This window comes from Rattus norvegicus, chromosome 9 (genome assembly GCF_036323735.1).
Source record: "Rattus norvegicus strain BN/NHsdMcwi chromosome 9, GRCr8, whole genome shotgun sequence".
Classification (NCBI taxonomy): Eukaryota; Metazoa; Chordata; class Mammalia; order Rodentia; family Muridae; genus Rattus; species Rattus norvegicus.
Window position 1 is genome coordinate 44338116 of NC_086027.1, and position 13812 is coordinate 44351927.

Consider the following 13812-nt stretch of genomic DNA (forward strand, 5'->3'; position numbering starts at 1 on the left):
TGGAAGACTTGCCCTAACTGATGGTGCCATCTTCCAGTGGCAGGCCAGATTTAAAGAACTGGAAGAAGGAAGCTCTTGGTTTTGCCTGTTGCCTTCCCTCTTGCTGGCAAGTTGATCTAGCCTGTTGATGCTACTCCTGCTGACACAGGATTCCTTTGCTAAGAGCAGAGCCTAGCTATTCCAGTTTACTTTTTTGCTATTGTCATTAAAACACTGATCAAAACCAACATAGGGAGGAAAGGGTTTATCTTAGTTAGGGTTTTACTGCTGTGAACAGACACCATGACCAAGACAACTCTTTTCTTTTTTTTCTTTTTTCTTTCCTTTTTTTTTTTTTTGCCACAAGGTGTGTTTTATTTTCATCAATCATACAAATATTTTTCTATAATATCCCAGGGCAAACTGGTGAAATTTGGCAGTCCCATTAGTGGGTGGGATCCGCACCAAGGGTCGAGGGCGTGGAGTGCCCCGGTTCACTGTGCAGCTTGTGTCTCGCATCCATCTTGCAGGTGGCTCTTCCTCCACATCATGAAAGGGTCTTGGAGATGAAGGGGTGGGGTAGGGAAATCTTTCTAGACTTTTAGGAGTTCACTCCTCTTTTCCTGTTCAATGGTCTCGTTGGTTGGCAGGGTGTTTTTCTCCTGCATCTTGATTTTCTTCAGCTTGGCCTTATTGAAGCTGGCGATTTCCCCCACGTCCGGCCTGTCTGCCATTTTCTTACAACTCTGTGGATTCTCGTTCCCAGCTTGTTGAAGCAAGAGACCAACCAAAGCAACTGCTATGGAGGACCACATTTAATTGGGGCTGGTTCAGAGATTCAGTCCACTATCATCAAGATGGGAGCATGGCGGCATCCAGGCAGGCATGGTGCTGGAGGAGCTGAGAGTTCTACATCTTGTTCCAAAGGCAAACAGGAGAGAACTGTCTTCCAGGCAGCTAGGAGGAAGGTCTCAAAGCCTACCCTAAGTGACACAACAACAAGGTCACACCGCCCAATAGTGCAACTCCCGGGTCAAACTATCACATTCCTCTCCCTACCCCCATAGGGTTGTTCAAACACATGAGTCTATGGGATTCATACCTAGCCATAGCATCACGCAAAATACATTTAGTCCAACTTCAAAACTCCTCATAGTCTATAACAGTCTCAACGATTGTTAAAAGTTCAAAGCTCAAAGTTTCCATGTCTGACATCCAGTTCCTTTCAGCTTTGTTGACTGAAGCGAGAGTCCTTGTTTTGACCACATGGCTGACGCTGCTCAGTTCTGCTGCTCGACGGGGCTGGAACATGGCCTTCTTGTTCTATTATATCCTTCACTTGCCTGAGCTTGGTTGTCTTAGAACTTTCTCTGTAGACTGACCTTGAACTCAGAGATCTACACATCTCTGTCTCTAGAGTTCTGGGATTAAAGGGGTGACCTACCACACCCGGGTTTAAGCTTTTCGTCACCTAGGACTTGCTCTGTCTCAGGGTGTCCTTGAACTCAGAGATCTGCTTGCCTTTGTCTCCTGGGACTAAAGGTGTGTACCATCATGGACATTACTCCTCAAGATCCAGATCAGAAACCTGTGTCTTCCAGCCTCAAGATCTGGATCACAACTGTGCCCTCCACTTCTAGATTGTAGCTCATTCCAGATTAAAGGTCTAAATGAACACAATAACCAGGCAATAATGCCTAACATGCTATAAGTATTCCTTGTTCAAATGCAAACTCAGATACAATCAGCTTAACTGGGTGGAATCTTACCCCAAGGTCACCACTCTCTCAACTCATTTAATATCCTTGAACATGGAACTCAGCTTCATTCTACTTCTTGGTGACCATTTAGTTTTTGAACCATACATTTTGTAATTTTCCTTGCTACGCTTGATCAAACTGTTCACGAGGCTAAACCAGAGAACAAAGTCTCTGCTGGGCCTTTTGAGACTTCCTTTGTCAATTCAGTGAATATAAATCTCTTTACCTTAGCCTCAGGCAGACTCTTCAGATAAGGGTAAAAAACAGCCACCTCATTCTTCAAAATAACGCAAAGGCGGTCTCTAGGCCACATACTGAAATTCTTCTTCACTGAAACCTCTTGGGTCAGGTTGGCAGAGTTCAAAAAACCCACAGCACCAATGTCTCCCATATTCCTAATGGGATGGCCCATTAAGCCCCATTTAAAGCATTCCACTGCCTTCCAAAGTCCCCAAATCCACAATCCTCCAAACAAAAGCATCCTCAGGCCTATCACAGCAACACCTCAGACCATGATATCAACGCCTGTCTTAGGGTTTTGCAGGGTTGCTATGAACAGACACCGTGACCAAGGCAACTATTATAAGGACAACATTTAACTGGGGCTGGCTTACAGGTTCTATGTTCAGTCCATCATCATCAAGGCAGGACCTTGGCAGTGTCCAGGCAGACATGGTGCAGGAGGAGCTGAGAGTTCCACATCTTCATCTGAAGGCCACTAGGAGAAGACTAACTTCTGGGCAGTTAGGAAAAGGTTCTTAAAGCCCACATCCACAGTTACACACTTCCTTCAACAAGGCCACACCCACTCTATCAAGGCCACACCCACGCTATCAAGGCCACACCCATTCTAACAAGGCCACGCCCACTCTAACAAGGCCACGCCCACTCTAACAAGGCCACGCCCACTCTAACAAGGCCACACCCACTCTAACAAGGCCACAGCCACTCTATTAGGAGTAATAATGCCGCTCCCTGGGCCAACCATATTCAAATCACCAGTGTTCATTTGGCTTGTGGATTATGGTCCTTCCTTTATGGAGATGAAGGCAGGGACTAAAGCAGGGATCCTGGAGGAGAGCTGCTTACTGGCTTGCTCTCTGTCATTCAACAGCCTCAATCATTCAACAGTCAAGAAAATGCCTCACTGCTCTCCCTATAGGCCAAGCAGGTGGAGGCAATTTCTCAATTGAAGGCCCCTCTTCACATATGGCCTCCAGTTTTGACTGAAGACCAGTGGCTTCCCAAGATTCTTCTATGCCTTTAGTGCCGTACTGGGACTAGAGGTATTCTGCCTTATGGTTTGAGCAACTTCTGGGTTCTTAGCCTCTCCTGTATGAGACAGACATTGTTGAACTACCCAGACCACATCCTGTAAGCCAATCTAATCAGTCCCTTTCTATATTGTTTTCAGTTTTGTGCCTCTAAAGAACTCCAATACAAACACCCCGTGTCTGAGGGGACTGGTGGGCTAGGCTGGGGCCTAGAAAGGGAAGGGGAGGAGACTGAGAGCCAGGAAAGGGTGAGCTGCTACAGACTGGTTAGCATGTGAAATGTTCCCACAAGCTCATGTGGTTCTCCAGCTGGGGATGCTGTATGAAAGGGTTGTGGAGCCATGCAGGGCAGGTATGAGACCTCACTGGAGGAACAGGGTCATTGGGATCAGGACTTCTGGTTCTATGGTCCCCGTCCATTTCCTGTTCACTCTGCTTCCTGACTGTGGAAGCAATATGAGCAGTCGGCTTCCTGCTCCAGGCCTTCCTCCCCTGTCATAGACTGAACCTGTGAATGTCTGAGCCAGGGTCAGCCTGTTCTCCCTTAAACAGCTTTAGTCAGGGCATTTCATCTCAGCAAAAGGAAAATTGACCAATAGAGGAGCGGAGTCCCTGGGGAGGAGTGTGGGCCTCCCTGTTGCACAGATACCCAAACTTCATATGGTGCATCTCTGTCTCTGTACTCAGGGTCAGGAGCATCCTTTGTCAGAGACGTAGATACATTTGTGTCTTTGTACAATGGAGTTATTTCATTACAAAAAGACATTACAAATAACATCATTTCATTAGCTGCAAATTGCCAAGGAGTTGCAATTTCTCTTGATAGGTGGCCAAGGCAAACCCAGGTCCTTCCCTCTAATCTTAATTGCTAATATTAACTCTTAGATCACACATTACGCATCACATAACCATTATATTTCCATGTAGCCATTTTAGAATGGCTACCAAAACATTAAAGAGGCCTCAGTAGGGTCTGCGTTTTAAAAAGCCCTATTGGAGGCAGAAGGCATACACACAGAGAGCTAAGCTAAAGAGTAAGTTGAGCCTTAGGGTTTAATCCAACAACAATGGGAGCATGGAGGACCCCGTCCAGACAGATGGACAGTGGATAGCCAGACAGCCATTCAAACAGGCTATGCCTCAGGAATCAAGTTGGGACCATCAGGAGTTTTCTGCCTATCCGGTCCCTTGATGCACACTCAGAAAGTCAGATGACAGATTGGAAGGGGACAGCACCTTTGCAGTGTGGGACATCATTACTGCAGTGTGGGAGGTCACCACTTCAGTGTGGGACATCACCCCTGCAGTGTGGGACATCACCTTTGCAGTGTGGGACATCACCACTTCAGAGTAGGACATCACCTTTGCAGTGTGGGACGTCACCACTGCAGTATTGGGCATCATCACTGCAGTCACCTTTGCTGTGTTAGGAGTCCAGGTGAGGGTGCTGTCCACTTTCTCAGCCTGCTATGTCCAGTAAGTTCTCAGGCCTGGTTTCACTGAGAGGCCTTGAATATGCCCATGTGCTTACCTAGCTAGCATAGCTAGTTCGCTTTCTGTTGCTGTCATAAACATCATGACCAAAAACATCTTAGTGGGAAAAATGTTTATTTCATCTCACAGCTTAGAGCCTATCATCAAGGGAATTCCAAGAAGGAACTCAAGTCAGGAGCCTGGAAGCGAGAGCTGAAGCAGAGACCATGAGGGACCATGAGGTATGGGCTTGCCCCCTATGCCTGCTATTTTATAGCACCCAGAATGACCTGCATAGGAGTAGCACTGCCCACAGTGGGCTGAACACTCACACATCAGTCATTAATCCAGAAAACATCCCACAGACATGCCCATGGATCAGTCTGGTGGAGATGATTTCTCAACTTAGATGCTTTTTACCCAGGGGACTCTGCTTTCTGTCAAGTTGACAAAAAAACCAGTAGCACAAATTCTAATCTATTGTGGTAAGTTTATAGGGAACCTCTCTTTTGACTTTTAGGAATGAGTCATTGATCCACTTGTGCTTAGTGGGTGGACAGGTGGCATTACGTACATGTCCATGAAGATGTAAACACTCCGTCTTCATGTTTATACCCAAAATGCAGCCAAATGTTGTCGTAAAATAGAGCTGCCCAAGGGTTGGGGATTTAGCTCAGTGGTAGAGCGCTTGCCTAGCAAGTGCAAGGCCCTGGGTTCAGTCCCGAGCTCTGAAAAAAAAAAAAAAAAAGAGCTGCCCAGAGCTGGCTCAGCCTGAAAACTGCTGTCTTATGTAATATGGAGTGATCTCATGTTAGGCAAGTTCTCTACCAATGAGCTACACCGTTGTCTTAGTCACTGTTTTATTGCTATGGAGAGACACAATGACCAAGGCAACTATTATAAGAGAAAACATATAACTGGGGGCTGGCCTAGTTTGAGGTTTACTCTATTATCATAATGGTAGGAGAGAGAGAGAGAGAGAGAGAGAGAGAGAGAGAGAGAGAGAGAGAGAGAGAGAGATAAACCTGGCATGGGCTTTTGAAACCTCAAAGCCCATCCCCAGTGACACACTTTATCTGACAAGTCCACACCTCCTAATCCTTCTAATCCTTTCGAATAGTTCTACTCCCTGGTGACTAAGCATTCAAATACAAGAGCCTACAAGGGCCATCTCACTCAAACAACCACAGTGATCATGATTAAACTAAACTTGAAGGGGTTATGAATTGTATGTCAAGAAAACCAATAAGACTTCATGTATGTGAATACCCAGTGCTTGGCAATTCGTATAGGTATTTTCATGATCTGATCTAATCCACTACTCTGCCATTCCAGGACATACACACTCTGGCCCCACCTCTTGTGGCTGGAGAGGAGAGACTTTCCAAAGTGACATTAAGATTGGCATATGAGGGCTGGAGAGATGGTTCAGCAATTAAGGGCACTGGCTGTTCTTCCGGATGGACCAGGGTTCCATCCCCAACATCTATGTGGCAGTTCACAACTGTCTGTAACTCCATCTCATGTAGACATACATATAGGCAGAACACAAGTTTGTGTGAAATAAAAATATGTCATAAAAAAATCTTTGTTGAAAGAAATCAGTTGGCAGAGAAAACCCTGGAACCCTTCTCCACGTGAGCTCCATCTAATGGGCAATGCATGTGCTAGAAGAACCTGTGGTACTGTGGTAGAAGCAGTCGCTGTGTAAATGTTCTCTATAAAGAGTCGTAAGCCTGGTGGCTCAGGAATTTCCCCCTCAGCTTGTGATCCCACTCTCACTGTCTTCTTGTGTCCTAGGGAAATGGGAACTGGAAGAGGAAGTACCATGCACTGCCGCTAAGAGACTGAGTAGAGACCCTGGTGGTTCTTTCCACCTCTGCTCTGTCTCTCTCTGGAGACACCCTTACACATACACACACCCAGAGGCTTGTCTCCCAGGTGATTCTAAATCCTGTCAAGTTGATGTCAAGACTGGGAATCTCGGGGTCCAGGTCATCAAGCTGAAAGGAAGCTGTTTACATGATCTTACAAGAGATGGCCAATTAAGAGAGAACAGCCAAAACGTCCAAAGAGTGATGGTATGCTAGGAAGTTTCCTAGGAAGTTTCCCGCTAGCCTCAGCCCTTATGCACACACCAAAAGAAAACCTGCAGGAACCTGGTGATAGCTAGTCAGTAATTTTCCTATTTTTCTGTGTTCCTGTTGTTGCATGAGCCTCTGGTGTCCCACATTCTAGATCTCCAGCCATTTTTATAGTTTATTTTAAGATGGTATCATGGCAGGCTTCCCAGGCAGGTCTTGAACATTTAATCATCTTATCCCAACCTCGAGAGTAGCTGGAATGCAGACCCCACCAGGCTGACTCGAAATTATTTTCTGTGCTTTGAGTAGCAATCCCAGGATGTGTAAGCAGGAGTCTCTAAAGGACTCCTCAGGCTGCACTGTCTATACCATGGCATCTCTAGATACCAGGGACACTGTGGCCTTATCAACCCTGAGCTTCACGAGTCCCAGACCAAGAAGTGATACACATTTCTTGTACTATTGTGGGATTCAGGTTAGAACAGGTTAGCATGAGAGTCTGAGAGCTGACAAGCACAGAGCTATACAACCTTGGCATTTCCTGACACCTACCATGGGGCCATGCCCACCACTGCTCTCCAGCATGGCTGACTTCCATCACCCGGTGAGTCAGGGTAGAGGTGCTTAGAACGAGCCTTGTAGCCAAGGCTGCTCTAACCACATAGTTGAACCAAGTGGGCAAGATCCTGCTGTTGCAGGTTGCTGTCTTGAAAGGGCCAGTTATCCATTAGTCACAATGAAACCTCATTAAAGCCAGACAGGGTAGCCGAGTGTCTTTTTCCCCCCTCCGCTGACTGACAATGCTGTATGCATCCATAGAAGAGAGCACACGGCTCAAAAAAGGGTGATGTCTCCCAGAAGAGGAAGAACTGAGAAGGGGCTCTGGCTGTCCCTAACCCAGAGAGAGACAGGGAGAGAAAGAGAGACATAGAGAGAGAGAGAGACAGAGAGACAGGGACGAAGATAGAAATAGAATCAAAGACATATTTTAAAAAGAATCTGCCAGTGTGAAACTGGCTAGTTAATGCAGTTGATGATGTCACTGGTCCCCTCACAGATACAATCTCAACAGGGAAACCCGCATTGTTCACTGAGTTTGGGGAAGGTTGGAGCAGGGAATTCAGTATCTAGGATTATAACTAGGGATATGTTGGGACGAGAAGAGGAGGTGGAAGGGATGGGATGGGGCACGAAAAGAAAGGGAGGCTGTTGGATTGAGGTGGCCTGGAACCCTTGTGTCCTGAAACCCATGGACTATAGCAGCTCCCCACAGGGTAAGAACTATTGTATTGGGCCAGCTAGTAACACCTTAGTAGGAACTGGTTGGTAGCCAGCTTGGAGCAGGCGTTGGTAGATTGATGGTATAGGCCTTCCTACCCAGAGAATAGTTGAGCTCTGGTGTCAAAGAGCAAGAGGATATTCCCATTTAGGCTACCATGGTCTGAGCTGGCTGTGCAGTCTGCCTGTGTAGGGGCTGAAAACCTCTCCTGCTAGGGTAGGGTCCTATTGCTGTCACCTCCCTTCTGGATGATATCTGTGGATCGAGCCCTGCAGGATTCTCCTTAGTTCTGTCATGAGTTCACTGAGCTAGTGTTAATGTCTCTGCCTGGTAACTCTCAGTGTCTCTAGGTCTCCCTCTTCTCTATCTCTGGCACCAAGTATGGCCATTAGGGGGACATGCTAGCTGTGCTTCGAGTCTTGGCTCTGTCTTATACTGACTGTCTGGACTTCGATCAAACAGTATTCCTTGGCGCCAAGTATTACAATACGATTCCTGGGAAGAATGGCCAAGTTGGGGCCTCAGGACAGTGAAGCCCAGAAGTTCAATTTTTCATCGACTCACATTTGTTCCATGACCCAGCCTGGGGGGTGGGAGGGGGCATGTTCTGAGGCACTGGCCACAGAAGAGAAGTCCACTGCCAGGCTGGTCTTTTTCCAAGGCCACGAGGGCTTAAGGTTGAACACAAACATTGGCTGGGTCTTTCTGTTCTCTTGAGCTCTACAAGGTTGACTTTCAAAGGCTGGGGGTTGGGACCAAGGAACTCCAGACATTTTCTCTCTAGCTGTTCAGTCTCAGTTGACTGATTAAGTTTAACCTACAAAGACCCACCCACAAGTCCAGTAGATTCAGGACACAGCTGGATCCTTCCTTTGTACAGGTCAAGTCCTGACCCTGCCATTCATAGGCTGAAGAGAGAGGGACCTCTGAGTCTCTTTTTTTCATCTATAATAATGGACCACCAACTGATTTATGCTCCCAATTTGTGCTTGGTTTACAGCAGGGAATACTCACCTGGGTCCTGGAAAAATATCTATCAGATGGTCACCGGGCTGGCAGTGTTTGCATGTCCTGTATCTGCACACCCTGCAGCCAGCATGTCGGGACAGCCATACACGGACCTGCACAAGGCCAAGATATCCGAGGCAGCCACAGGGTACCCACTGGGATCATTTCTTCATTGCAAAACAAGAAGAGATTCTTGAAGATGCTCACGTGTCTGCTCCATCATTTCCTACTTTGAAAACAGCTAGTTCTCTGTGGGAAAACACTGGTTCCCAGGAGTACAAATGCACACAGAGCAGCAACTCCTAGCTATTCTCTTGCTTTCCTGATGCCAGCGGCAACTGATTTGTGACCAGGTTCCATTCAGCTCTTTCTTCTATATAAGCGCTGCTATCTTCTGTGTGAGCAGAGGTGAATCACGGGCAAATGTGACACACACACACACACATACACACACACACACACACACACACACACACACACACACACACACCCTCAATGCCCTTTTGTAAAGGCTCCTCACATAGGCACACGGTCTCCATGGCGAACAGTCACACATGCCCTGAATTGTGAGCACAATTTGCCCATGAATGCCTTGTTGCTAAGAGCAGTCTTGGCCTGGCTCCCAGGCACAGGGGCCCAGCGTTCATCTTGCTGGCCACTTGGGCTTTGGGGAATGTTCAAAAATAGGGTGGTTGGGGGATCACATAATGTTGGGAGGTATAGTGAACACAGAAGCAGACATGGTGGGGAGCATCTTGTAGGGGGTTTGTATCCCATCTCTGCCAAAGTCCCCCTTCCCGGACAGGGCCTGCTGTTTGCAGGGAAGTAAATACTCAGCCTCTGTATTACCTTACATTGGAGGCAGGGCTGGAGATCCCCATTCCACAAAGGTTGACTCCGCACATCATGATCCAGCCTAATCTGAGTTTAACTGTGTGACATCATGGAGATTTTTACAGCTTCCTCAGACTTGCTACAACCCCCTCTGTCCCTCCCTTTCAGATAGCAGGCCTAATGTTAGGGCTAACATGCACAGACACCCCCTTCACAGGAAGACCCTATTCATGCTTTCAAGCCATCAGAATGTCTTTGTCTTCCTCTGGACCCAACCCTGAAGCATGGGCACATGCATGTGGCCCGGTATAGGCAGAAGGCTGAGCGCCTAACACTTGTTCATGGTCAGGTCTTCACCCGCCCACACTGGAACAGAATACTCAGCCTGGGAATGCTATCGCCATGGTGTGACGGAGGCTCTGGAGACCACACCCCATGTCTGTTCACTCTTCCGTTTGACACTGCTGTCCTCTTGGCCCTTGAGGAGAAGGGCTGCTGTGTTGCCGCTGGCTCGCCGTGCTCCATTAGCTCCATTAGACAGATGCAGCAAGGCCTTCTCCACATTGAACTGGGCATGTCTCCTCAGGTTCCGAACCCCCACCCCCACCCGCACCCTTCCGTCAAGTTCCTATTCAGAGCGTGCAGTCTCCTATTCTAGGCCTCCTAAATATTCGTTGCCTAGCAAGTTTACAAAGTGGGCATCTCCGCCATGTTTCGCGGCCCCTTTCATTCCTTCCTCTACTGTCTCTCTCCTGGGACAACCTCCCCCCAACCCCATCTACTGCACACAAAAGCCCATTCTGTCCTCTCTCTCTGAGACCAGTGTCACCCTGGAGACTGGCGCCTTCCGGCTTGGGCGGTCTCCTTTGCATCAGTCCAGCCCCCCTGACTCCCAGGCTGCCTGGAGCCCGGCCCAGTGACCCCAACCTCCGCCCCCCGCCCCCGCCCCTCCCACTCTGCCTTCCCGCCTGTGAACTGAAGTCTGATGTGCTGTTTTCTTCTGCTGCCCCTACCAGCACAAGCATGGCTCTGTTGCATCTGCTACCCATGATTTATACCAGCATCTCTCTCCAGTCCCTCAAGTCTCTCCCGGAACCAGACCCCACGAATCTCTAACACCTGCTTCAAGCTTAGCATTTCTCAAGCCCTGGGTCACACAGCCTTCCGGGTGCTTGGTAGCAGATAAGCACATCGATCTTCCTACAATATCATGACACCCTGATGTGGTAACAAAGGATGTTTGTTGCACAGGAACTCAGGTGGCACGATGCGCTTGGCACCTGCAGTGATTGTGTCTATGGGGGAAATGACGTAGGTTCCTACTTAAGCACTCAGAGCTTGCTGGTCTACCATGGAGTCAGTATGGGAAAGAGTCATAGATTCTGCTCTCTGACATATGAGCTTTCTTGGAAGAAGAACACATCAATATCCTTAACACGGCAGTTTGAGGGCTGTGGTGATTCCTAAGGTTGGTAAAAATGCTTGTCAGGTATCCCAGCTTTTATCACAGTTTATCATTCTGATAAAGCACTGAATAAACCCAACTTGAGGAGAAGAGGGTCTAGCTGAGATTTAGAGGTATCATCAAGTCAGGGCAGGTACTCAATCAGGGTCAGGAAGCTGGAGGCCAGAACTGATGCAGATACCACAGACAAACGCTGCTTACTGACTTGCTGGGTTTGCTTTGTTATAGAACCCAGGACTACCTGTCTAGAGGAGCACTGCCCAGAGTGATCTGGGCCTTCTTGCACAAATCGTTAATCAAGAAAGTGCTCCATAGATATGCACCCAGGTCAATCTGGTAGATACAATTTTTTTCAATCGAGGTTTCCACTGCCTAGATGACTCCAAGTTGCCTCAAATTAACTGACCCCTAGTCAACCTGACATATACACAATCACGATTAAACCACAACCTTTTCTTTCTTGTTTATCCCCCAAGAGCTCATATTAAGATCACAATAGAAAGCACAACATGGTTTTAAAAGTCCCATTGTTTTTGAAATATTCAAGTCCTCAAAAGTCTTTTTAAGATAGTCAAAGTCTTTTTTTTCCAAGCCACTAATTTTATTGTTTTTAAAAGGAAGAATTTCAGCTTCTTTTCTCTCTTCTTTTCTTTTTTATTTCCAAAGTCTTTTAACTCAGAGTTCCTGTGAAATAAAACCTCCAGGGCATAAGAACAACCACACTTAAGTAAAACCAAAGCCCAAAAGAGTAGCTCCAAACCTTGTAGCTGAGATCTTGATCTCCCTCATGATCTGCAAGGCCCCAAAGAGCTTGGGCAGTAACACCACTCCAACTCTGCCATCTGCAACACACGAGGTTTGTCTTGTAGGCTCAAGCTAGCTCCATTCCACACCCACCATTATCCTTGGGGGTGACGCCATTGTCCTGGCACTCCAGTACCCTAGATCTCTTCTCCAACTGAAGCCACACCATCCCCAATGGCTTTTCCTGGCTTCTCCCAGTACCAAGTTCCCCACGACACTTCTACATCACTAAAGCCAGTACCATGTGGGAGATTCTTACACAGTGCCAGGACCAGCTTCCAGCCTGAGATGCAGTCTTGACCCGCTCTAGACTACACCTTCTGTGTGCTGAACCCGAGGAAATACTTCCCAGAATATCTTGGTTTAATGATGCTGACTTCTTATTAATCACAAACTGATTTCTCAGCCCCAGGTAACCAGCATCTATAGTCCCAGTTAGGCAAAGGTGTCATTTCCACGGGTGTTTGTTCTGCTTTTGTTTTTTTCCAGACAGGGTTTCTCTGTGTAACCGTGGCTGTCCTGAAAGTCGCTGTGTGGGCTGGACTTCCCTCAAACCCACAGAGATCCATCTGCGTCTGCTTCCCAAGTGCTGGGATTAAAGGTGAGCTACCCGCCTACCCCCACCCCCTGGGCTTCAACAGATTCTTAACCCAAAATATCATATAAACATTCTCCATAGGATTTTTGCTTTGGCCCTTTCCTCAGCTGCCGCGTTCTTCCGAGGAAGTTAAGGCCCGGTTGGGTTGAGGCCCTCACTTCATTCGGGGACTAGCACCACCAACAGGCCACAACACAGCGTCCATCCCAGAGCTTGCCTGCATCTACTCTGCCCTCTTCCTGCAACGAGGTGACAGGTCATGGAGGATAAGATCAATGCCCTCATTAAAGCAGCTGGTGTCAATGGTGAAGCTTTCTGGCCTGGTTTGTTTGCAAAGGCTCTGACCAGTGTCAACATTGGGAGCCTCATCGGCAGTGTAGGGGCTGGTGGTCCTGCTCCATTCCCCGCTGCTGCCCCAACTGGGCAGAAGAAAGTAGAAGCAAAAAAGGAAGAATCCGAGGAGTCGGAAGACGACGTGGGCATCGGTCTTTTTGACTAAACTGCTCTTGTTAACATGTCCAATAAAGAGCTGAATCTGTTTAAAAAAAAAAAAAGAATGTTTGCTTTGGGTCCCCTTGGAAACTGTATAACCCAGACTTCCTTCACCCGTCCCTCTCTGCATCTTCCAAGAGCACAGGATAGCTCAGTGAGTGCTGTACACTCAATGGCTTTTTCTAGCCCAAAGTTCTAAACCCCTTTCACAATCCTAATAAACAATGTGGTCAGGTCCATCGCAGCGGTAGCCCCGTGTCTGGTGCTAATTTCTATTTGAGTTTGATAAGCGCCATGGGCAAGGGCAACTTGGAAGAAGGGAGCTTGTCTCAGCTTGCAGGTCACCGTTCATCACTGAAGGGAGTCGGGGCAGGAAACCAGAGGCAGGAACTGCAGCAGAGGCCATGAGGAATGATTCACGCTCTCTATGGCTTTCTCATATAACCCAACGCCATCCACCCACAGCTGCCATCCCCCATGGCGGACTGGGACCTCCCAGGCAGATGAGTAATTAAGACAATGCCTCATAAATGTGCCCAGGGACCAACCTGGTGGAGGCAGTTTCTTAGTTGATGTTCCCCTCTTCCCAGATGGCCCCATGGTATGTCAAGTTGAGAAAAAACTGACCAGCACACCGAGAGTGTGAAGACCAGAGGTTGATTCCCTAGAACCCACATATAAAAATCCAGGTGTGATGGTGCCTGCTTGTATGTCAGTGAGGACAGGCAGATCTCGAGGACCCACTAGGCAGACAGCATAGCC

The 13812-nt window shown here is 47.8% G+C and overlaps 1 protein-coding gene and 1 pseudogene across 1 annotated transcript; one reads left to right on the plus strand and one right to left on the minus strand.

The window, feature by feature from the left end:
- Nucleotides 1-294: 294 nt before the first annotated feature.
- On the minus strand, nucleotides 295-794 carry LOC120094661 (thymosin beta-10-like). Its single transcript, XM_063267890.1, has one exon. The coding sequence runs from the start codon at nucleotides 792-794 to the stop codon at nucleotides 573-575; it is 222 nt and encodes a 73-aa protein (XP_063123960.1). The 3' UTR covers nucleotides 295-572.
- A 6923-nt stretch (nucleotides 795-7717) lies between these two features.
- Rplp1-ps1 (ribosomal protein lateral stalk subunit P1, pseudogene 1) lies at nucleotides 7718-13289 on the plus strand (annotated as a pseudogene).
- Nucleotides 13290-13812: the final 523 nt, after the last annotated feature.

Coding starts and splice junctions, on each gene's coding strand:
- LOC120094661 (XM_063267890.1), bottom strand. CDS start 794: ATGTGGTCCTCCATAGCAGTTGCTTTGGTTGGTCTCTTGCTTCAACAA.